The following is a 23584-nucleotide window of genomic DNA, read 5'->3' on the forward strand; positions in this document are numbered from 1 at the left end:
AGTTAAGATAGTGAGGGGCTCCCAAAATTACATCAGTGCTGTATCCCCTTCATTCTCAGGATGGCATATGCCAGTGTTAAGCCATCATTTTAGAAGATGGGAATAGCCCTAGTTTTGGATCTCTTGCAGCTCAGCCAGGTTCTGTTTGATGGATAAATCTTGAATTAGTCTGATAACTCACAAAAACAAGGATGAACCTATGAGCCCCAAATAATACGTGGGTACCCGTCTTACACAGCCTGGAATCATTGGTATCGGTAAAACACAATGCTTGTGCGACATCAGGTTAGTTACAAATATGTTACTTGTGTTAATATGGGACACAGCATGTCTCACAATCTCTTGGCAACTTCTTTGCCAAAAAAGTCATGATGGAAATCCCAAAGAGAAGACTGGTAGCATGCCACAATACAGATCATACAATGCACTGGATTACCAATTGGATTTACACTTTTTTGATTTAGATTTTTTTTTGTCAAATGGATATTTTTGTCGAAATTTTTAAATAAGGGAACAGATTTCTACAATTATCTAGAGGGGAGTGGGTCCTAAAAGATGCTTAAAAGGATTGGAAAAAAAAAAAACCAAACTGTTTTTGGATAAAAGATGACCCCTTTTCTAAGTTTGGATGACCCCATTTGTTTTGGGAGTTATGTGCATACTGGCTGACCATAAGATCCTGCAGGTCTATTGGCTTTCATGGCTGCTATGGCATTTCACCTGAATTTCACCTAAAAGCATATGTGACTAGTAAGATCCTTCCTTTGTTCTGAACAGCAAGTGGCCATATAATAATAAAATAATAATAATAATATTCTACTATACTACAGAGTGCAGAAATCTCAAATATATAGCTATGGACTGGATATAAACACCTCCTCTGATACTGCCAACATATAAACTATAGTAAAGGTATATACAAGTTATGGCATCTACATAATATTCCAGTGGATTTTCTTTTTTTTTTTAATATTTTTATGGGAGGAACAAAGGTCTTAGGCCATTTGCTACCTGATATGATAACTTTGTTCTAGTTATGGAGAGTTTGAGTATGCAAATGACGTCCTGTGGCCCCTGGGTTCTGTGCCATGTGCTGCTTGGTGTACAGTTCTGAGATGCCAGGACAATTGCCCACACCATCACGTGGTCAGAATACCTTGCCCCGGCTTCTGTGCGCCCACAATTGCTCTAGTCAGTAACATATTACGTAGACCAGCTTACTGCCGAGGCGGGAAGTCAATTGGATTTTCCCAGTCTCCGCATTACAGGTCCCTTCTATACAGCAAAGTTCAGAAGCCCATGCCCTTATACGTGTGAGGGCTCTGCGCTGTCAGGGATAATACTGGCTGTGTGGCTACATTACAGGGCAGGAGGCCAGGCAGTAGGTTAGTCAAAGGGAATGGAAGGTAAGAGGAGTGTAGACGAGGAACGGGTGGATTCCGTAGACTTTTGGGGCAACAGGCCCAAGTTTTCTAGCAGGCTGAAAGCATAGCTTTATTAACCACTTCTGTGCTGCAGAGCATTCAAATGGATAGCACTGAAAGCTGCAGCCGTCAATGAAGCGGTTAACCCTTGCTAGAAACAGTCCCTTGGCTAATCACGGCATGGCACCGCGGCATTACCGCGCCTGAGCATTTGTTTCTCTCACCATTACAGCAAACGTTTAATTCTCTCTGTAGTAGCAAGACCAACAAACTCAAATGGATGCCTCTTGTACACAGAGTACGGTGGTAAAGTTCAGGTGAAATAATACAGTTTCAGATACCGCCCCCTTAAAGTTCAATATGTGGAGGGCATGGAGTGATCGATGTGTAGGGCAGATAGTCTGGGGTGGGTGAGTAATAAGGCACTTCACAGCCAAACATGGAGGTTGGTGAGGAAGGAAGTGTGGCTGAAGTCCTTCCTTTTGTTTTTTCGCCAAGCGCTTAAGGCTTCTCGATGATGGGGGTGTTGTAGCAGCCGGGAGGCAGAGTGTTTTTAATGTCTTCCAGATTATCAATGTCTTTCAAGATCTGGTCAATGTCTTGTTGATACGAGAGCAGGGCAGCATCCTGCAGCCGCGCCGACTCCTCCAGCTGCGCCACCTTCTTGTCCAGATCGCTTTCGTTGAGCTGGGTCTTTGCATCGTCTAGTGTCCTTTCCAGCTCGTTGAGTTTTCCTACATCTACAGAATCCAGTTTACCTGTCGTAGGAAGCAGAAAGACAAATTATTTCTACCATTCCATCACCCACTACCTACAGCACCTTATAAACAGGTTTGTACACACCCAGTCCTTGCATGATATGATCTATCAGAAAATCCGTCAAGAGTATTTGTTTTGCCTCCAGGTATTCTTTATAAAGTCTTCTGGTAGAACATGTACAGAACATTGTACGGCATGTTTACGGGATCTGATGTGTTTCGGCACTGGACAAGAATGAACGTGGCCTAAGCTGGCCATACACTTTAAAGGTTTCCAGGTTATCCTTTGGATGGCTCGTAAATTAAAGATTGGTAGGGGTCCAACATGGGCACCTTCAGCATTCAGCCTTTTCACTACTTACCAACACAACACCATACAGTACAGAATTTGTACAGCAGCTGTGTGTGGCATCGCACCTCGGCCCATTGACCTGAACAGACCCTATGAGTCTCACACTTTGATGACCTAAATATCCCAGAAAATCCCTTTAAAAGTAGGTGTTTAGTCAATGGTAGTTCCTTCTCACTACTCAATATACATGCACTCCTGGCTCAGTTAAGCATGCAGATCATCCCAATAGGGAGAGAAAAATGAAAAGCGGTCATTGCAATTTATGGAACAAAAACGTAGGACATGTTGAAGTCCAACAGACTCAATACCGATCCTTCTGTAGACCCAATATCTGCCATGGGGGAAAATTTGGGACAACTCTATACATTTTAGTTGGACAGCCTCAGAGAGTTGAATACAATTCTGAACTCTATTTATACACTGTGGAAATATGGTATAAACTATATGGTCTCGCTATAGGTCCAGGAGCCTAATGACATCGGACCGACCATAGGAGCTTGTGATCTCTGCCCATTAATGGTTATCTGGCTTTACAATAAAATATTAACAAAAAGTCTCACCGAGCTGTCCGAGCAAGTCATTAATAATTCCAAGGACATTATTGACAGAGTTCTTTGCCTTCTTGGCGTTATCTTCGGCTTCTTGAGCTGCTTGAGTGGTCTGGTAAGAAAGGGGGGGTTATTAGTTCCTGCAGACACCCACAATCCCCTTCTCTCACGCAGAGTCTCTTTACAGACACTTACCATGCTCGCCATCATCATGTCTTCGTCTGCTTCCGTCTGCTTCTTCTTCAGCTGGTTCTCGGCGTCTTGCAGCTGGCGCAACATGTCTTGTAATTCTCCATCTAAATCTGTGACGTCCTTAAAAGTCTTGTCAGCGTCTGCTTTGGCTGCAGCGGCATTCTGGAAGGAAGATATAGAAATAAGAGGAAACCCAAGACATTTATCAAATTCTTCCTAAAAATTGAGGGTAGACCAAGGACAACCACAAGGCTGTCCCGGTTTCATAGACCAACACCTGCACTGGGTTTGTGGATTGGATCACCATTAAGGAGGACAAAAGAGTTGATTCGAATAGAATGCGAAACATAGTGTCGAATGCCTCGCTCCCATTGGAATGAATGGAAGTGGCCGAACAGCAAGGGGTTAAGTGCTGGCCGCTTCCATTCATTCGTATAAAGCGAGGTATTCGAAACTAGAGTTTCGAATACTATTGGCTCATCTCTAGAGGACAGGTCTCCTCTTCTATACACTTGTACTCTACAGGTAATGACAAGTCTGGAATAGCTTTCCTTATAACTGTGTGTTGTGCCGTTCCTCTGTTATTCCTCCTAGAAGTTTATGAATAAGTTGATTGACAGCTGGCCATTACCAGTAGAGGGCGTGTCCCTGCACACTCTGGAACTGTCCAATCAGAGCTGGCAATGTTAGTCTGTAGGGACACGCCCCTTTGATAAGGAGAATGGTTACACCCGGACAATTTATTACTAAACTTCTAGGAGGAATAACAGAGGAACCGCTCAGCACAGAGTGAAGACAAAAGATGCTCCAGAATTGTTATTTCATGGAGAATATTCGTGTTTAAGTTAGACAGACATGTCAGGATGGGTGAGAGGACTCCTTTAAATCCCTAGGATAGTATAGTATACATCTGAAGGCACTGGTCACATTCACAACTTGCCTCGATGTAGCAGTTTTGTTCCATGTAATTGTGGCTTCTGATACAGCAGAACAGAGTAATGGCTACTTGTATTAACCACAATTAGACATGCAATGTTTTCACTTCTCACCAAGCAGACATCTCCTAAGCAGATAATGACAGGGTTGCCCGAAATCTTGGAGAGAAGAGTAATGTATGCAGAAATAAGAAATCCAGAGAGCAGGCGGTATCATTAACCCGTCTATTCAGCCAACACTTCTGTCTGAGATCGCAGAACTCTATTCAGTGCACCAATCCACCTCGAACTGAAGATTTTGCGAGACAGGCTGGTTTGCTAAGGATTTGCTGCTTGACATCCCTATATAAAAAGACTGCACTACATTCCTAGTAAGTAGACTGCCAGATGTGACTTGGCTTATCAGATCAAAGCCACGGCTCTGTGCTGACAGGAGGGGAAATGAAGCTTGGTAATAGGCAAGAAATCCTATTCTCCATTAGACTGGCTGCCGCTCTCAGGGGATATCTAATGTGTATTGGCAGCTTCAGAAAAAAACCTATAGCCGCTTCGAGCTTTACGTCCCCTTCAAGGAAACAGACTGCGCTCGCCGCTCACCTTTTGGACGGTATTGGCAATCTTCTCTGCATCCTCCGCTTTGCTCTTTGCTCCCCTGGCATCAGCATTGGCATTGCCTAGTGCACTTTCAGCCTGACGGGTCTTGTTGTTGGCTTCAGCAATAGTCTGGGTGATGGCAGGGATTCTCCTTAAAGCGGCTTCTGCTGCAGTTTTATTGTCATTGACCCGCTTGTCAAAATCTGTAGTGGAGAGGAGAAAAGTTACAACATATTAGATGATTTACAAACCATGTTCTTCAGTTCTGCCTTATGGATAACACTCTAACCTCTCAAGTTGGTCAGTATGTCATTGGCCTCCTGTAGTGTAGTGCGACCTTTCGTTGCGGCCTCTTCCGCTTGAGATCTGGCTGCATCGGCCCGGGCCAATAACTGGTCAGCGGTCTAAAGAGACACAGGAAAGGTAATAAAAGGGCAAATATGTTCAATAATTAAAAAAACAAGAACAAGACTATCAATCTTACATTTAGAAATCGAGTCCTAGTCAACACGGCTATGACAGACACAGAAACGCCCCCAGACATTCCTTATTATGACACTCACAATCTATGACATGCAACATTTTGTAGGTGGAAAAGCCTTCGGGAAATGTGTTGTGTCAAGGGTGGGGATGGGGCTGAGCACTAAGCAACGTGACTGCTCACGACCTCGGCATACAGCAAAAAGATAGGATGATCAGATGACGTAGAAGCTTATCAGTCGACCCCCGTGGAAGTGTAACCGGGGCCGTAAGCCACAATCATGGAGTCTTCCAATGGCCACAAAGTCCGCGTCATCAAGTAATATAGTGAATGAGGTTGGGGATAATAGTGGGGTGAACTGCAGCATTTACTACTATGGGTCAGTGTCATTGGATTACACAACTCATAGTAGGCAGAAAAAGAACCGAGGCTCCGAGATACGCAGAATTTAGATGGAGGCAACTTGGCGATGATATAAAAAGGATGGATTCCATTCTCTCACATGACTAGAACATATATATTTCAGAATGCAGACGGTTTATCTAACCAGTCACAGAACAGTAAGATTTTAAAATAAACCATGATACAGTACTGTGCAAAAATGCTTTCAAAAATAGAAGTGTTAATAGTTTATTTTAAAAAAAATCTAAATCCCATAAATATTTGGTGTGACCTTTACCCTTTGCCTTCCATCAATTCTCCGTACACTTTGGACAGTTTTTGAAGGAACTCGGCAAGGAGGTTGTTGCCGCCATCTTGGAGAACTAAGCCCAGATCTTCTGTGGATGTCGGCTTGGTCCAATCCTTCTGTATCTTCATGTCATCCAAGACAGACTGGATGATGTTGAGATCAGGGGTCCATATCATTCCCTCCAGGACTCCTCTTCCAAAGGGCAAAAGTCATACCAAATTATGATGGGATTTAGAGTTCTCTTTTCTTCATTCAATTATTTTTGTCAATTGAGAAAAATAAACACTTCTATTTTTGAGCGAATGCTCACTTTGCAGCATTTTTTACACACCTGCCTAAAACTTTTGCACAGCACTGTAATAAATTGCAAAACATATTGTTTCTGAATCCTAAGCTTGTCTAATATGTACTGGACAGAAACAGTGCAACTTTTAGAATCTTCTTAAATTTCCAAGGATTATAACATGGCTGGCATAGACAAGAGAAGAATGGACTCACCTGTTGTTCGCTCCGGCCTTTGTCTAGCAGACGTTTCACCTCCATCTCCTTGTTCCTCATGTCCTCACGCAGATCCTCGTAGTCTTTTAGCTTTCTATCGATCAGTAGATCTAGCTCTTGCGTCTCTTTCTGGATCTTTTCAGCCTCGTTCTGGTGAAACGAAAAGCACAAGTATAGGAATTTTTGGGCTGAACACTGAATGCTAAGCTTTGTTCACACTAGAACCATGGCATCAATTTACAACCAGCATATTTAAATGGATCCTGAAGGACTAGGCTGCAAAATGACTGCAATCTTTGAAAAAAAAAAAATGGAATTCCCATTTAGGCATGATGGGGGATTATGGGGCCTGGTTGCAGAGATCAATGCATTGCACAGATATTGATGGGATATCTTGAGTATTGACATGAAAGACTGGAATATCCTAAGGATCTGGCAGAGACTACACAGAGCCACCTGCTCAAGGATCTGGACATTATCAGGAACAAAAGAACTGAAAGGCAGGAGGATCTGCCATATACAATAGATATCTGATATCTGTATGACATGGCCACAATTTCCATGCATCTGAATCTTTGAGTTAAAAGGATGGCGAACCTGGTTATCAAAGAAATTCTGGATCTGGAGAACATCTGTGCCGCCACAAGGAAGTCACATGAGGGATCTAAAGATTTTAAGGACCAATTCCCTTCCAGAAGAATAAGAGGACCATTGATCCTGTCATTCCCAGATCTTCCCTTACCTGTAAAGCTGTAGTGTCGATTGGAGGAACGCTGGTGAGGTTGGCATAGATCTGCAATGCCCGGTTTCCTGCGTCTTCCGCCTCTGCATGCACCTTGCTTGCCTGTTTCTCCAGTTCCCGGGAAAGCTCCTTAGCTTGATTATACCTTATTATTAGACAAGGCAAAACAAGATATTAGAATGCCATTACCTTTTATTGTATACCTCCACTAAGGGCCTGGTATACAGCTATAGATTGCTGCAGATATCTGATTTGTGTAAACTTACTTCCTATTCAGTTCCTCAATATCAGATGCCGTCTGGTTTTCAGCAGCAAGAGTCTTCAGGAGCAGGCGGTAGGCTTCATTTGCTGTGTCGTTGGCTTCCTTGGCCATTTTCTCAATCTCACGAGCTTCCTGGGTGTGTCTGGACGTATAATTTATTAAGTTAGTGTATAAAGGAAAGTAGCAGTAGAATAAATACAGACTGAACAACTAGCAAAACCTTTTTCTCTCCATTTTTTATTTGCTAGACTGGAATAGAGCCGAGCCACATAGATAGATAAAACTTTGTAGGTATTGTAATTTCCAACCTAATGTACATAAGAAGGTAAGGGGGCAGATAATAGGGAGTATATATGCTTGGAGAATCAGACTACACCGTGTCCGTGTAGTCTGTTACTATTGAGATCTACACATTTGCATAAGGGCTGTAGACACAAGTAGCTGAGTCTGGAGCACCGCCGGCCCTTCAATCAGCTGATCACTGGGGGTGCTGGGGAGTCAGACTCACACTTTTCATACCCAAGGTGTATTCCAGTTCATTCTTATTGATGATCTATCTTCAGTATAGGTCATCAATAGATTAGTGTGGGATATGGGGCTAGAGAACCCTCCTGATCAGATGTTTGAAGGGGGTCACAGCACTCATGCAGGTGTATGACCCCCTTCACAGTTTACATTAAATGCCATCCATTTCATAGCGGCTGTACATTGTCCCATAGAAGAGAACAGGAAGAGGCTGTAATGTCATTGCATGGCCACTATGGAAAAAAACTGCAAGCGAAGTAAACAGTGAAGAGGTCACAACTAGAGATGAGCCAGTACTATTTGAAACTCTAGTTTCGAATAGCACGCACTCATAGGAATGAACGGATGTAGCCGTCATGCAGGGTTAAGCGGCCGGCCGCCGGCAAAGTCTGCATGCCGGCGCTTCCATTTATTCCTATGAGTGCGTGCTATTCGAAACTGCTGTTTCGAATAGTATTCGCTCATCTCTAGTCACAACGCTGGCCATGGCTCGTTCATATAGCTGATCAGCAGGAGTCTGTGGTGTCAGAACCTCATATTGCTGATCTATATCAAAGTCCTAGAAGACTCCTTTAACTCTATCCTTTCCTGTGCCAACAATGAGCAGACTTGTGATCTGCTGGACGTAAGGTGCACTCACCTCTCAGCTAGTCTCCTTGCCTCTTCTGCCAGCAGCGTCATATTATTGGGATCACCGGTAGTCTCTGGTGGGGCGATTGACTGAAAAATAAAGGTAAATGAAGATAAAAGGCTTAAAGGAGGATTTGTACTGCGAGATTTCTATTAAAAATCTCAGCAAAGTGAAAAGAAAATAGAGTAAGTAGTGCTAAAGCCGGTAGTGAACTGCACATATTTAGCTCGTGGTAAAGGCTCATTCACACAGAAAAGCTCTGCATGTATGGCAGCGCACAGAGATCACATGGCTCCTCCGTACACAGCCATACAGCCTCCATACATTGCTGTACATGATCCGTCTGACTTGGACATATAACACATATAGAGTCTGACAGCATGTACTGGTTTGTACAAGGCCTGTCAGTAATATATAGTTTTACATGCCTGTTAGCATACAGAGGTATACAAAGGTCCTCATTGACCTCTATAGCATCACTACTATGGTTCCAAACCAAACAGAGCCATAACAGGGCCATTTGCACAGGCCCCTAAGATTTGCCAATCTATACTTCCTTGGAATGACTTAAATGATGCATTAAAAGTTTATTCTGTTCCAGGGAGGTTGTCGATGCTGGTTAATCTATCCAGAATAAGTTATCAGTGTCAGGTGGCGGGTCCATCGAAGCCTTCTGCTTCTGGCTATGTACACGTACAAGTCTCTGACACTAGGATGCTGTGCCGAACAGCTCACTGGTGTGGGGTCTGGGTGGCAGACCCCCACCAATTCCTATGCCATGTATAAATCCCTTTCATGACCAGAAAATCCCTTTAAAGCAAATTACACACCAATTCATGAGAAATGAATCAGTGCCGTGCTCAGGCCAGCCACCATCCTGCTACATCAGTACTTACCACATTAGCGATGGCCACTTTGGCTCTCTCCAATTGCTCTCTTGCAGACTCAATGATAAGCTCTGTGCTTTCCACACGGTCCCGAGCGTCTTGTGCCTGTTTGTCAGTGTCACGCACCATATCTCTGATGTTCTGCAGACGCTCCAGTTGAGAACTTAGTGTGGCATTTATCTCAGCAAGTCGGTCCAGCATTCCCTGATCTACATCTAAGAACAACCAGCACAAGGTCAGGGAGTATTAATAACATTATTTCACTTATCACGCAGGGCAAAAGATGAAAGACGACTGTACCTTTGCTGCCCTGGGCATCCAAAAGGAGGTCACTGACAGCCTTCTCGGCATCTCTAAGTCGCTCTTCAAATCCCTGATCAGTGACGAGGTCATCGCCTGTTCCCAGGTTCTTGAGAAGTTCTTCCAGTTCCTGCAGTTTTTGTCTTTGCTCCAACACCTAAAAAACAGAAAATATATCAGCTGATCTGTTCTATACCAGTCCTAGTATATACAACGTGTTTCAATTCGGATGACATTAAAGCCAATATATTGTACACATTTACTCCTTGATTTATTAAGTTTTCTAACTTTCTGTATGTTAGAATTCCACAATGTCCATAAGCCTAGCGCCACAGCCAAGTGAAGAGCCATGCTCGGAGATTAAAGACTATGGACTTATTTGGGGTCTCCAAGTTTTGTTTTTTTAGGGTTACTGTCAAGTTCCTATTTAAGTGAATGGGAGCAGAGTTGGAATAGCACAGCACGGCCATTACATACTATATGGAGCAGTCTCCTACCTTGTCTGCTCCAGCAGCATACCATTGGGGGTTCAGGTGTTGGAATCCCACTGATCTGATATTGATGACCAATCATAAAATACCAATTCGGACTACCCCTTTATTGCTATTCATCAGTGCTCACCTTAAATCTCTTTAGTTTATTATTATTTTGCATGATCCGGCTTCTGTGTATCACAGTACATTGCAAGCTGCGGGATGCCACTCACTTGCACATCGATCAGAGCTTGTCCGAGTGCTCGATCTCTAGAAGCTTCTTTGTTCGAAGTAATTCTCTAGGCTCAATTCTGATCACATTACAGTAAACAGACTTTGATCTGATCAGAGGAGAGCTTAGACAATTGCTTAGGAGACAGAGAAACTATGCCCATACATCAGCAGAGATTCTGCAGCTTGATATGTACTGTGATACATAGAAGCAGCTAAAACCAAATTATGCAAAAAAAATACATATATTAAAGTTTCTAAAGTGATTTTTTTGTGTGAAAACTGTATATTTTATTAATAAAAAAAAGTCACGACATCGTCCATAGACTTTAAGTTACGTGACTTGTTCATGGGCTCTTTCTATTAACGTGATCTGTGCATGTACTGACGTTTCAGAAAGGTCTCAAAGTACACTCAGTCCTGAGATACTGACAAATGCACGGCAGAAGCCATAGTCTATTCAGTAATCGTTTCATGAAGCCCGGCGTCACATGGATTTACTTATCTGCTGTCTCAATAACCAGAATGCCAGGCTTCAAACGCAATACTCAAAAATCATTGCGTACTTGAAAGAATTACATGTATGATTATATTGTAGATGCATGAGTGCCATCTGCTGGTTCAGTGGAGAACAGAAAAAAATAATGACATGACAGATCATCACAAATGCAACAGTGGCTAGTGTTAGATCTCTATTGTACGACGAAGCCGGCTCACCTTATCCTTTACCAGTCTGTAGCAGGCAGGACACTCCTGGCACCCTGGTCCTGAGCGGTTGTAGAAATAGTTTTCCTCGCACTGGTCACAGCGGAGTCCCACAAAGCCATCTTTACACTCACAACGGCCATCCTCCTTGCACTGTAAAGTGAGGGAGCCCTCTGGGTCGCAGTCACATGCTACAAGATAGAACAAGAAATAAATGGTCTCAAGTCTGATCCCTCGTAATGCTGTATGTATAGTGAGTGATGGAGGTAACATATGTATATGTAGATAGATAGATAGATAGATAGACACGGTATATTAAAACACTTACGTTTACAGCCTTCAGGTCCAAAGCCGAAGTGGTTGGGCTCACATTGCTGACAGCGCAGTCCACTGATGCCTGGTTGGCATTCACACTGCCCAGTACGAATATCACACTGCCCATTAGTAGATCCCAGGGGATGGCACTCACACCTAGCCAATACAAAACAGGGAATTAGAAACCTAGAACATTGCTTATTGTTAGTAGTCAGAGAATTTAGTGTAATGGAGAATGATATAAGGCCAAGTTCATATTTTCAGAAAGAAATATGTGGGATTTACTAAGCCAAATTCTGAATGGGAAATTATATATTAAAGGGGTTGTACAGGATTTTTTTTTTTAGGGCTTATCCAGGGGTGAACCTGCCCCTCTCGCCGCCCGAAACGAACGACAGAAAGCCCCCCCCCGAGGAGGGTGTGTGGCTTAGTGAAGGGGGCAGGGCTTAGCACCATTCGCAGGCACGGAGAAGACCTGCTCTCTGCCTGAGCGTGAGAGGAGGCTGCCAGAGCAGCACTGCTTCAGCGGCCTCCCCACTCCACCGCTCCGTGCTAAGCTAGTCCAGGACAGCTTGTCCTGGACTGGCTTAGGTAAGAAAAAAATGCCGCCCTCCCTGGGGCCCTGCGCTTGCTTCAGGTCGCCTCATGGGAGGTGCGGCGCTAGGCTTATCCCTAAAATAGGCCTTAAAGAGGACTTTGCATGTCCTCTGGCATTGGGTGTATTATATACTACTAGAAAGTTGACAGTGCGCTAAATTCAGTCAGATATATCGATCGGTGCAGTTCGTGGAGGGATATCTGTGCCGAAACTATCAGGGTTAATGAGTTTTGGGTGCGGATTCTGCGTCAGAATCCGCACGGGAAAAAAGCCTCCCATTGACTTGTATCCGCCTGCAGGCGAGCGGAAAAGGGACCCACTGAAGTCAATGGGAGGCTTTTTTTTTCCCACACAAAATCGGTGTCAGAATCCGCGCCCAAAAACTCTGTGTGCATTGACCCTCAGAAGGGCAGGGCTTACAACTCAGTATCATCTCCGAGCTGTGAGCAATGCCCCCTTCCCCTGGCCATACAAGGCTATGTAAGAGTACTGTCAGGGGTATGCTAGGCTGTAAGGTCTGCCCTTCGGACAGCGGAGGGATATTGGTGCTGTTCATTATATCTCTGGCAATGCGGTGCATACTGGCAAAGCTGTATTTAGCACACGGTCAGCTTTCTAGCAGGATATAATGCTGCCAATGTCAGAGGCCATGTCTTCTTTAATTGATTGGTAGAGGGCCAGCAGCCAGTCCTTGAGGGAATGAGCTATTCAGGGCGATGTCCGATTTACTACACAGCGCATGGACACTGAAGCAGAGAGAGTCATGCACCGTATATAAAGTGTTGCTAACTGCAGCTCAGACATATTAATGAGAGCAGACTGACTTGGCCACATATACAGTGCACAGAGCAATCTGCTTCAGGCTCCCAACCCCAAACCCAAACAGCTGATCTGTGCAGGGGCTATCTGCAGACTCCCATGGGTCAGATTATGTATGACCTATGTATAAGTTATAAAAATTTTTTCCCAGACAACCCCTTTAATCTCTAAACAATAAGATATAGGTGGTTATATGTAGCACGGAAAATAAAGACCCTTACCGCTCACATCCTTGCCCACTCAGTAGGTTGAAGAATCCAGGCTCGCAGGCTGAGCAGTCCCTCTCGATAACATGCGGCAGACACTCGCACTGGCCGGTCACCTGGTTACAATTGCTCTGGCTTTTTACGGTGCCATAAGAGTTACAACTGCAGGCTGAAATAAGACAGTCCAGGTCATGGATGTTCATAGCCAAAGGTACTATACAATGCTCTATTAAAAGAATATCATTAAGACAGGGAGATGGCACTGTATAGGGTTGCTCTTTATGTGACTGTATAAGATACCTTTGCACTTTTGCTCTGGCGTAGGTCCCAGAGGGTTTCCATAAAATCCATCTCTGCAGCGGTCGCAGTAAAATCCAGCCGTGTTATAGATGCACTTCAGACATTCGCCAGTCAGTCGATCGCAGTTCCCTACAGCGTTTGGATCGATATTGCTGTTACACTCGCAGGCACGACAGGGGCGGGGGGCACCATTCTGACCAAGTGGGTCGCCGAAATATCCATCATCACAAAGCTCACATCTTTTTCCTATAGACAGAAATGATAAAGTTATCATCTTTACTGAATAGCAAAAAAAAAAGGGAGTCCGTATTGCACAAAAGCATGGAGGTCTCACCTGTAGTTCCCAAGGGACAGTTGGTGCACACCACTTCCTTAGTGCGGGGTACTACAGCACAGCTGGACCCGCCGGGGCATGGGCATGGCTGGCAGTCTGTGCTGGTACCTGCAGTGCTGTCTCCATAGAAGCCCTCGCTGCACCGCTCACAATGTGGCCCTGCGGTATTGTGCTGGCAGTTACACACACCTACAGAATGGAGGAGAGAATTAGATCTACACAATCTCATCTATAGGTCACAACTCAACAGAAATGTCAGTGCCCTGATATTGTAGAATTAGTATAATTCTCCTTTCTTCAGATATTTATGGAGTTTATTGTATGTTGTAGCTCACTCTTCTACAAGAAAACCAGCGGCCATTGTCACTTACCTGTTTCGGGGTCACAAGTCTCACTATGACCATTACAAGTGCAAAGCACACATGGGCTGTAGGGTCCGAGGTTAGGGTTCTCCCTCCGGTATCCGGGGGCACATCTTTCACAGAACTGCCCAATATACCCAACAGGACAGCTGCATACCTCCACCCATGGTGCAGAGTCACCAGCTCCAGCGTGTGCAGTGACCAAAGTGACCTGCTCAAGGAAACCGGCACCTGTAAAGACATGACAAGGGATTACTTACCAACCTAGAGTATACAAGATCTAAATAGAAGACTAAAATATGAAAAATGAAGATATTGGGGGTTGTGAAACATTTAGTACTCTGGAGCTGCCCAGCTGCTGCAGCTTATTGTCTCCCAGCGGGCTGACACACCACAATAGCTGGAGACGCGGCGGCTGCTCGCCTCGAAAATCCACTTTGCACGGCTGTCCGTTCCACCAAAAGCAGCACAATACACATAATAAAGTACATGAAAGGGGATTTAAGCTGGTTTGGGATAGAAAAGCGTTACCATATATGATAGTGTCAGACAAAGAATATCCCTGTGTGTACACAGTCACAACGGTCAGGTGAAACCACTAAAACCTCAGCTGTGTCTAGACATGGGGGGGGGCAGGTCACTGGCCCAATATATAAGTGCCCTTAGAGAAGATCTGTCCCCACTTGTCCTCTCCTTGAAATAACAATCCTACAGCATCTTTTCTTATCACTATGTTGTGGTGTTCCTCTGTTATTCCTCCTGAATATTTATGGAATAAGTCAGCAACTGGATGTTAACCATTGCCCTTGTGAAAAGGTGACTATATTAGGAAGGATTAGACAATGTCAGACCGTGTAGGGACACCCCAACCATACCACCCCCCACTTGTAACACCCACTGTCAAATTCTTCATAGATTTCTAGGAGGAATAACAGAGGAACAGCACAACATAAAAGATACTGACAGGTACAATTTAAAGGGATTCTATCATTAGAAGTAAGTTTTTTTGTAGTTACCACGTTGGAATAGCCTTAAGAAAAGCTATTCGTCTCCTACCTTTATCAGTCACCTCTGGTCCGCCGTTCGGTAGAAATACCGGTTTTTACCAGTATGCAATTGAGTTCTCTCGCAGCATTGGGGGCAGGCCCCAGCGCTCAAACAGCAGTGGGGGAGTCCTAAATGCAGCAAAAGAACTCTCTCCAGCGACGCCTCCATCTTCAGCTGCAACCGCCTCTTCTTTCGTCGTCTTCCGTCTCTAGCCAAACTCCGACGCCTGCGCAGCCGGCTCTGCCAATGAGACACAAGCAGAGCTGAGTGCGCACGCCGACCGGCTGGCATCTTTGCGCGCATGTGCAGTACGCTCCTGTAATTCTCCATAGAACTACAGGAGCGAGCGGCCTCCCAAAAATGGCCGCCGGCCGGCATGCGCACTCAGCTCTGCTTGTGTCTCACTGGCAGAGCCGACTGCGCAGGCGTCGGAGTTTGGAGAGAGACGGAAGCCGACGAAAGAAGAGGCGGTTGCAGCTGAAGATGGAGGTGTCGCTGGAGAGAGTTCTCTGGCAGCACTGGGGACACCCCCACTGCTGTTTGAGTGCTGGGGCCCGCCCCCAATGCTGTGAGAAAACCTAATTGCATACCGGTAAAAAACCGATATTTATACCGAACGGCGGACCAGAGGCGACTGATAAAGGTAGGAGATGAATAGCCCTTCTTAAGGCTATTCCGACGTGGTAATTACAAAAAAAAAAACTTACTTTAATAGTAGAATCCCTTTAAGAAGTTCTTTCAGACTACAGCTGATATTTGGAAACCATGTAAGGTATGTTTTTCCAGATCAGATACTAGTCCAAGACCATGAGCTAATTCATACTTTTAACAGCTACAATGAGGTCTCCTGGATGCGGCCATAATGTATCCAGGTTTTCTGGACCCTATTACGGCTGCAAACACCATTCTGATCTCGGGTCTAATAACCTGAACTGTCAGCCTCAGAAATCCCCATGTAGACTCAAGTCATCGAAGCGCAGCTGGGATGAAATGTGTGGCTGTGATGTGGGTAGAAAAAAAATCTGGGAATATTAAAGGGGTTTTCTGGATTAAAATGACCGATGACCTCAGATCAGTGGGGGTCTGACACCTGGCACCCCCAATGATCAGCTGTTCTAAGCAACTGATACAAAGAGAATGGAGCAGGAAATAGCGCTATACAGTGGCTGAAAAGAGTCACTGCAGCTTAACTATCATTCAAGTGAATGCAAGTCAATCTGCAGTACTTGGTCTGGCCACTATACCGAGAACAGCGCTGTCTGCTACATTTTCTGTTTATCAGTTGATCGGTAGGGGTGCTGGGTGACAGATCCTCGCCGATCTGATATTGCTGACCCATCTTCAATGTGTTATCCCAGAAAACCCCTTTAAGTCTGTGTGTTGGAAGCCTCTTACTACTACACAGGGGAAACTAAGCGACACCACTCATCTGCATCTAAAGTGGTTACTCTGGGCAGCTATTTAGTCACCCAGAGCAGGACACGTGGGGGCAGATGACAACACAAATTGTCAATGCTGCACAAGATAACAAATGGTGAAATTCTGCAAGCAACCACATGCCTCTGAAGCAAGAGCTGCATCCAGTGCGGTATACAAACCATGGACGTCTAGTGATTTTAACAGGTACCCTGCAATACTGCTGGTGAGATCTGGAGCCCCCCCCCCCAATTCATTGTGAGGTCTCCAAATATTCCTACCATGACATCAGCGGCCGACACCGGACCTGCATTCTAATATGATCCTGAGCAAATTCATAATAAGACGCTATATAGAGCGAGTCTACTATGGCACTGCATATAGATGAATATTATAATGCACCTTTACAGTCAGTCTCATTATAATGGCCGACACAAAAGGGATAGTGCTGAGAAGCCAGAACTTCATCAAAAGCCGCAGCTATAGCAACTGCAGCCGAGACGTGGGAATGGCAGAGATCATTCAGCGGCGGCGCTCAGTCGTGGCCTATGGTTATTAGGTAAGTAAGCATTACATGAACTATCAGGGTGCAGGGAGCCGGCTGGTCACACAACCGCAGCTGCTACTCACTTCTTTCACTGTATGTTCCTCGGATCTTGATAGCTGTAAGATTCTGGAGCATTTTCTGGAATTCAAAGGGTGAAACGGACGGCCTCCATGGATAATCGGTAGCCTCGTGTAGGCTGCAGGAATGGAGATCATCATCATTTACATAGCCAGGAGAACAGGGATAAACAGAATTCCTATGAGGTCACTACAGGGGGCAGAGAGGTGCGGGGTCATCACCCATACTGGATTATCATACAGCCAAACAACGGGAGGACTATATTATGTTACCGTATGGGGGAAAAGAATCTATTACAAGTTAAAATTGCACAAAAAGATTCAGATCTGTCAATTTCCCACAAACACACAACTGGCTTGGATTGTGTAACATCTGGTAATCTTCCATCCCGTAAACAAAAAGGCAGATTTTGTTATGTGATTATAGGTCAACATATCAATGACAGGCGCTTCCCCCCCCTTTTTAAAACAAAAGCAGATGTCTCACAAGAAAAAAAAAAGGAAAACATCAGCCGAGATTAGACCGGGGGGGGGGGGGGGGAGATGGCGGTTCTGCCTCCGATTTCACTCGACCTAAATGCATTGTTTACCTATTTACACACAACGTGCTGTGCAAAAGTGTTAGGCAGGTATGGGAATCGAATGCTTTTTAGAAATAGGAGGGTTAATAATTGATGCCAAATAAAACGAATGAAGAAAAAAAAAAAAGAGGGAAATCTAAATCTCATCAGTATTGGGTGTGACCTTTGCCCTTTGGAGGAGGGGTCCTGGAAGTGATGATAGGGGCCCAGCATCATCCAGTCTGTCTGGGATGACATGAAGAGACAGAAGGATTGGAGCAAGCCGACATCCACATAAGATCCGTGCTGAAACCTCCAAGATGGTGGGAACAACCTCCCTGCCGAGCTCCTTATAATGTGGTTTTCCGAGACTTGCAAACTGACGGACCCATCCTTACACAGCTAAAACCTACAGCAGATTGTAGTAACTTTTACAGCTTCTGCATGAGATACTAGAGTCCTAGCAAACCTGCGTAGTTATACAGGAATAAGGAAGGATCTCTATTCAAGGAAACAAAGTAAATTGTGCAGGAGTCTTGAGCAATGCTTTACAAAGCTGTACTCTGCAATCTCTATGGTCAGCCCCATGGACAATGAGTGGAGCGGCGGGGGGCATACTCGATCGCTGCTCTATTCAGACTCCTCACTGTAGTTGTGCAGTAAGGAAGAACAAGGGTATAGGGGACCCCAGAACTCCTGTTAGTGGATTGGTGGGGGTCCACGAGATCAGGCATTTGTCACTTATCCTGTGGATAGATGACAAATGTCTATTGTGGGGAAACCCCCTGGGAGAAAATGCATGCTAAGACTGCAAAGATCAATGAATCCCAGATCCCTGCACGGCATGAATCAAGTTTACTGGAGACATCCTGTACAAGAAAGGAACATCCCATCTGTCTTATGTACAAAATAGATGGAAGGGACACTAAGCGCATATTACAAAGGGCTCGACGGAAATAGAAGGTTTCGGGATCACGGAATATGAAATTAGTGTCACTTTCCTGGTATTTACAGTGGTAACCCTTTCCTTCCCTCAGGTCTGCCTGTCTCCACATGTACGTAGCAGGAGGTATGCAGCAAATTCCTGACATTATTTGCTTCACTGAAAAAACGTAACCAGAAGATAAAAGGCTGATCCATGCTAGAGAATGGCAGGGGATCCTGTAACACGTGTCCTTCAGCCTCAGTCTAGTATCTGAGCTCATCTTCTGTATCTGCTGGAGGCCACATGTGAATTGCTCAACCTGCCAGGCCCCGGCCCCTAGAAAGGAATGTGTTAATATACCGTCCGCTGGTAAACACTGTCACTGTAACATAAACAGGCGCATGCTATAGATCAGCGGATGTAAGTGCTTCATTTATCTCAGAGTATGGTGATGGATCCAGAGGGGAGATTACTTACCGGAATACATATTGCAAGGAGCTTTCGCTGGGGTAGGAATTTCCCTGAGCGATCAGAGGGACAGAGACCCTGAGCCCGGCCCCTTCCAAGACCAGATCTTCAGCAGAGAGACGAGTATCCCGCCGCTCCACTCGGAAATTGAAGGTCAAATTCTGGCCATAGCTTAGACCCTGATTGCCGAGGAACTTTCCTGCAAGGAGGCAGAATTGAGAAAAATGATAAGGCGGGGTATAAACAAAATTAAAAAAAAAAAATTCTCCCAAATCGAGGAACTGTCTACTACTACTAAACAGATACTTCTACCTTTATCGGCTATACATCCAGATTCCACTATTATTTCCGATTCCTAAATATATTCCTTGCCTAGGACATAATGTAAGCCTGTACAATGTGTCTTAGCTAATCTGTATTACATGATATACCCAAGGGCGACATGATTTTGGGGAGCCAAGCAGCTTTGATGAAACTCCAGAAGAGACCTGCGCAGCAGAAGGACCGGAGGACACCTTACAATTAGTGATAGGCAAGTATTTTTCTTATTTTTTTCAATATCCCCAGTTAAAGGAGTTGTCAATTTTTGACTGGACCACCACTTTAAAGGGATTTTTATTAAAGTTTCGGATTGCTAAAGGTCCCAATGTTGAGGCCAGTATAGATTAAAACTGTTACATCCAAGACCCCTCTGCAAATGTAGCCGTAATACCTACGCGTGAGCATCATCAAGGCAAATGTCAGTCCCACAGAAGGGAATGGCGTGATGGTCACACATGTACACTACAGGTCTATGCACACAGGAGACTCTGTGACTGGAGAGGTCCCAGCAGTCAGACACTTACGTCCTACCCTATGTATAGGGATTAAACATTGTTCGTGGGAAAATCCCTTTAAACAATGAGTCAGAATTTCCTCGCTCTGTAATGCAGCATTATAATTTGCGCTGTACCACCACTAGCCACTAGATGTCAGGGCAGATAACATGGGATTTTGGGCGATGACATTGAGCCTGACCTCCTGCAGACCGCAGATCTAAATTAAACCACATCCTGAGCCACAGACAGCCTTCCCTTCTCCTAATATAATATTGTGTCTGCCAGCTACAAATAACATTTTACCAGAGTGCAGAAGATGACGGTGATAACAGAGTTCATCACTTATTAATTTCCTGCCCAAAAATCTGCTGCGCCCCTCTTCACGCCGCAGGAACTGTATGTTCCTAAATGATAATATTCAGCAAATACTCATCAGAAAACACAGCGCTCATATGGGTTATTCTCCAGAAGAAGGGAATGTACTAGCGGTGACCTGATGACTGACCAGAGAAGGCATTTACCAAAGACAATGGAGTGAAGTGTAAGCCATGTATCAATGGTGGATCAACAGAATGATGGTACACGACAGCTCCTTTATACATGGCAGGGTCTTGCACTCCAGAACAGCTCCTATCACTTGCATGGGACTGCACTGTAGTAACAAGTATCAGCGTTCATACATATAAGGTGCTGTGCACAAGCCATGAAGGGGCTGCGGTGTTCACAAGCACATAGTAATGGGAGTTTTACTTTGGACTTACCAGGCGCAATGAAGTAGATGGGGAAGTAGCTCTCAGAGGTGACGGATAAGGAGCTGCTTTCAGAAACCCAGGTTAGGGGGTATTCTCCACCATCCCTCTGCTGTGCCAGCCATCCATCGGTATCTGTAAGACACACCATAGGCATTTACATGGAAGGTCTTGTGGAGAAAGCAAAATCCATCATTCCTCTTCCTTTGTGTTAGTCATGGAATACATATACAATGTATCACACATTCTGCAAACAACCACATGTATCTGCGACAACTGGACATATCCTGCGGCCCATGGAAATCACTTTTTTTGTTGCAAAGGCTATACAACATACATTAGGATAAAGACCTTATAGTTTGTGGATTTCTGGAACTTTAGCACCACCGATTGCCTGTAATTGAGTCAATATTAGATTAGTGGAGGTCCGCCATTGGCACATCCGCTGATCAGCTGTTTGAGGGGCTGTTATACTCAAGGCACAATGGTGTAAGATCTCTACTACCTGTAAGTGGTATTGTGGCTCTGTCCCACTCAAGTTACCTACATGTAGTATCAGGCTGAGCCACTACAGGATGACACTGGGCCTGGTATTAAAGAGGCTGCGGTGCTCCCTAAACAATGGAGCCTCTTCAATCCGCTGATCGGCAGGGCTCCAAAGAGTTCCTATCCTAAGAATATGCCATCATAAAGATTACTAGTACATTCCCTGCACTGGAAGATGCCGTCGTCAAAGGTAATAAATGGGCTCTGGGGGGTGCAATGTATATTAATAATAAGGATTAACCAGTGCTGGGAAGGTAATGGTATGTTTTATTATTCCAGGATAACCTCTTTATAGACCCATGTCCCACATTGTGGGAAAAACTGATTTTTTTTTTGTTGTAGATTTTGCTGCCAAACCTTGTAGCGGCTACAGAAGGAATGGGAAATGTATAAGCAGCTCTTATGCTTCTCCCTTCTGATCAATCCTGGCCTTGGCTCAAAAAAACGCAGCAAAAAAGCAGTTTTTCTGCAACGTGGGGCCTCGGCCTAAAACTACATCACGTTGGTATGACATGCATGTTAGCTGAACCTCAATAGAGGATCCATTCCCATATCTATGGACAGCACGCCACATTGCAGACAACTAGTAACAGTGCTAAGTAGTCAGGATGTGACCCCTATCGATGTGTAACAGTAGCCGCTACAGTCTTAAGTGGGTTATTAACAATATGCTTATTTTAGAGCACAGGAGAGGGTGACAAAATTCCCATCCCCCGAACACAATTACCGGTCTCAAACGTGGATACGATCTTGGTGATGGTGAAGCCTTCAGCGCTGCTGCACACGGAGGAATGGCCGTAACAGAAGCAGGGAGTGCAGCCGCGAGGATTTGCCGCATCCATGTAAAAGAAACCAGGCTTACACCTAAATGAGAGAGGAGGCAGATCACTGTATATAACCTTATTTATAGCAGGGGGCTAGAGGGTCAGGTTTCTTTCTACTAAACAATTCCTGGGATATCTTTATATTCTTCTTTACCCTGTGGCTTCTAAGGGTGCAAACGCTGGCTATCTTAATAGTGGTGACTGACCGGACACAACCAACTAGCCCTCTGTGTTGCTGAAGTGTGCAGTAGAAACGTCAGCTCCTTAGATAGCTGGAGGCGACATGTTGGGTCATCTGACAGCTAGTTCTCCAAATCTCCTGTGCACATTTTCCTGGTACGGCCATGTATGAACATGTTCTCAATAGGGTAAGGGGAATAAGCCGCTGCCAGAAACCTGTGACTGTGGCTTACATTCCTTGCAAACAAAAGGATTGGACATGTTGAAGTACCACAGCCTGATCCTTCCTTATCCTGACATCTGTGATCAGGGGAGAGTTGGGAGGCCCCACTGAGACCCCTATTAGTCCTGTGTATTACCTCCATGGTGAATACAGTCACAGCAAAGGTAGCTTTGTATACGTGCACAAATCTAAAATGGACAGAGACTACAAAGCTTGTGTACCTAGATAATATAAGAAATCCAGCCTGGCAACTAAAATCAAACCATGGCCAGGGCTCTGCCAGACTCCATAACCTAGTGTAGGACAAGGCCAGATGAAGATGTCTATGGGCCTCATTGCTGGTTTATGATTTTTACACGTCCTACCTTTCACAGTTGAAGCCTTCGACATTATCTTTACAGCTACAACGTCCGGTCTCCACATTGCAATCGTCTGTACTGCCAGCAGCATTACAGGCACAGGGTCTAAAGTGAAGGAGATTTGGGCATATTCAGTATAACACAGAGATAGATATGGAATGGCTGTTGAGTAAATCGGACGTAAGGTTGTTACCTGCAGCCAGCTTCAGTGAGGGAATGGAACCCTGGCTGGCATCGGTCACACTTCTCTCCCATAACCCCGGGTTTACAGCTGCAGCGCCCATAGTTGTCACACTGGGTGCTAAGAGAACCTGGAGGGTATCAGAACAACGAAGAGAGAATTAGAAGCAAAATCAGAATATTTGACAACTCGCCTATCTAATACATACTTGTAAACTACAGGAAATATCAGATCAGATCATTGGCCAATATTACACGGTGGATTTGTCGGCTGGAACTCTCATTGAGGTGCATAAAAATTAGGCAGAAACGTACAACACAGAGATCGATGGACCCCATTGACTAGAATGGAGTCCACTGAATGTCCATGGTTATGAAATATAAGAAACAAAAAACTTGAAAGTCTTCAGTAGTTGATACCTTTTCTAATGGCTAGCTCAATGATGACAGATAACGTTTCGAAGCTCTCGGCTTCTTCTTCAGATATATCAGATATATTCCT

At 44.7% G+C, this 23584-nt stretch overlaps 1 protein-coding gene across 1 annotated transcript in view; it reads right to left on the reverse strand.

The window, feature by feature from the left end:
- Nucleotides 1-595: 595 nt before the first annotated feature.
- The window catches only part of LAMC1 (laminin subunit gamma 1), an 81937-nt gene continuing 58948 nt past the window's right edge, over nucleotides 596-23584 (reverse strand). Inside the window, exons 6-28 of the mRNA XM_075286265.1 lie at nucleotides 23096-23213; nucleotides 22909-23007; nucleotides 22044-22180; nucleotides 20783-20905; nucleotides 19213-19402; nucleotides 17257-17369; nucleotides 14173-14394; nucleotides 13802-13990; nucleotides 13468-13713; nucleotides 13183-13336; nucleotides 11558-11700; nucleotides 11242-11420; nucleotides 9821-9977; nucleotides 9530-9735; nucleotides 8643-8722; nucleotides 7482-7619; nucleotides 7216-7360; nucleotides 6474-6623; nucleotides 5093-5207; nucleotides 4807-5006; nucleotides 3278-3436; nucleotides 3095-3194; nucleotides 596-2182 (exon numbers count right to left, since the gene is read on the reverse strand). Coding sequence (XP_075142366.1) covers nucleotides 1926-2182; nucleotides 3095-3194; nucleotides 3278-3436; nucleotides 4807-5006; nucleotides 5093-5207; nucleotides 6474-6623; nucleotides 7216-7360; nucleotides 7482-7619; nucleotides 8643-8722; nucleotides 9530-9735; nucleotides 9821-9977; nucleotides 11242-11420; nucleotides 11558-11700; nucleotides 13183-13336; nucleotides 13468-13713; nucleotides 13802-13990; nucleotides 14173-14394; nucleotides 17257-17369; nucleotides 19213-19402; nucleotides 20783-20905; nucleotides 22044-22180; nucleotides 22909-23007; nucleotides 23096-23213 — 3620 coding nt within the window. The 3' untranslated portion in view covers nucleotides 596-1925. The remainder of the gene's footprint in view (nucleotides 2183-3094; nucleotides 3195-3277; nucleotides 3437-4806; nucleotides 5007-5092; nucleotides 5208-6473; nucleotides 6624-7215; nucleotides 7361-7481; nucleotides 7620-8642; nucleotides 8723-9529; nucleotides 9736-9820; nucleotides 9978-11241; nucleotides 11421-11557; nucleotides 11701-13182; nucleotides 13337-13467; nucleotides 13714-13801; nucleotides 13991-14172; nucleotides 14395-17256; nucleotides 17370-19212; nucleotides 19403-20782; nucleotides 20906-22043; nucleotides 22181-22908; nucleotides 23008-23095; nucleotides 23214-23584) is intronic.

The sequence above is a fragment of the Leptodactylus fuscus genome, chromosome 9, assembly GCF_031893055.1.
Source record: "Leptodactylus fuscus isolate aLepFus1 chromosome 9, aLepFus1.hap2, whole genome shotgun sequence".
NCBI classification, from domain to species: domain Eukaryota; kingdom Metazoa; phylum Chordata; class Amphibia; order Anura; family Leptodactylidae; genus Leptodactylus; species Leptodactylus fuscus.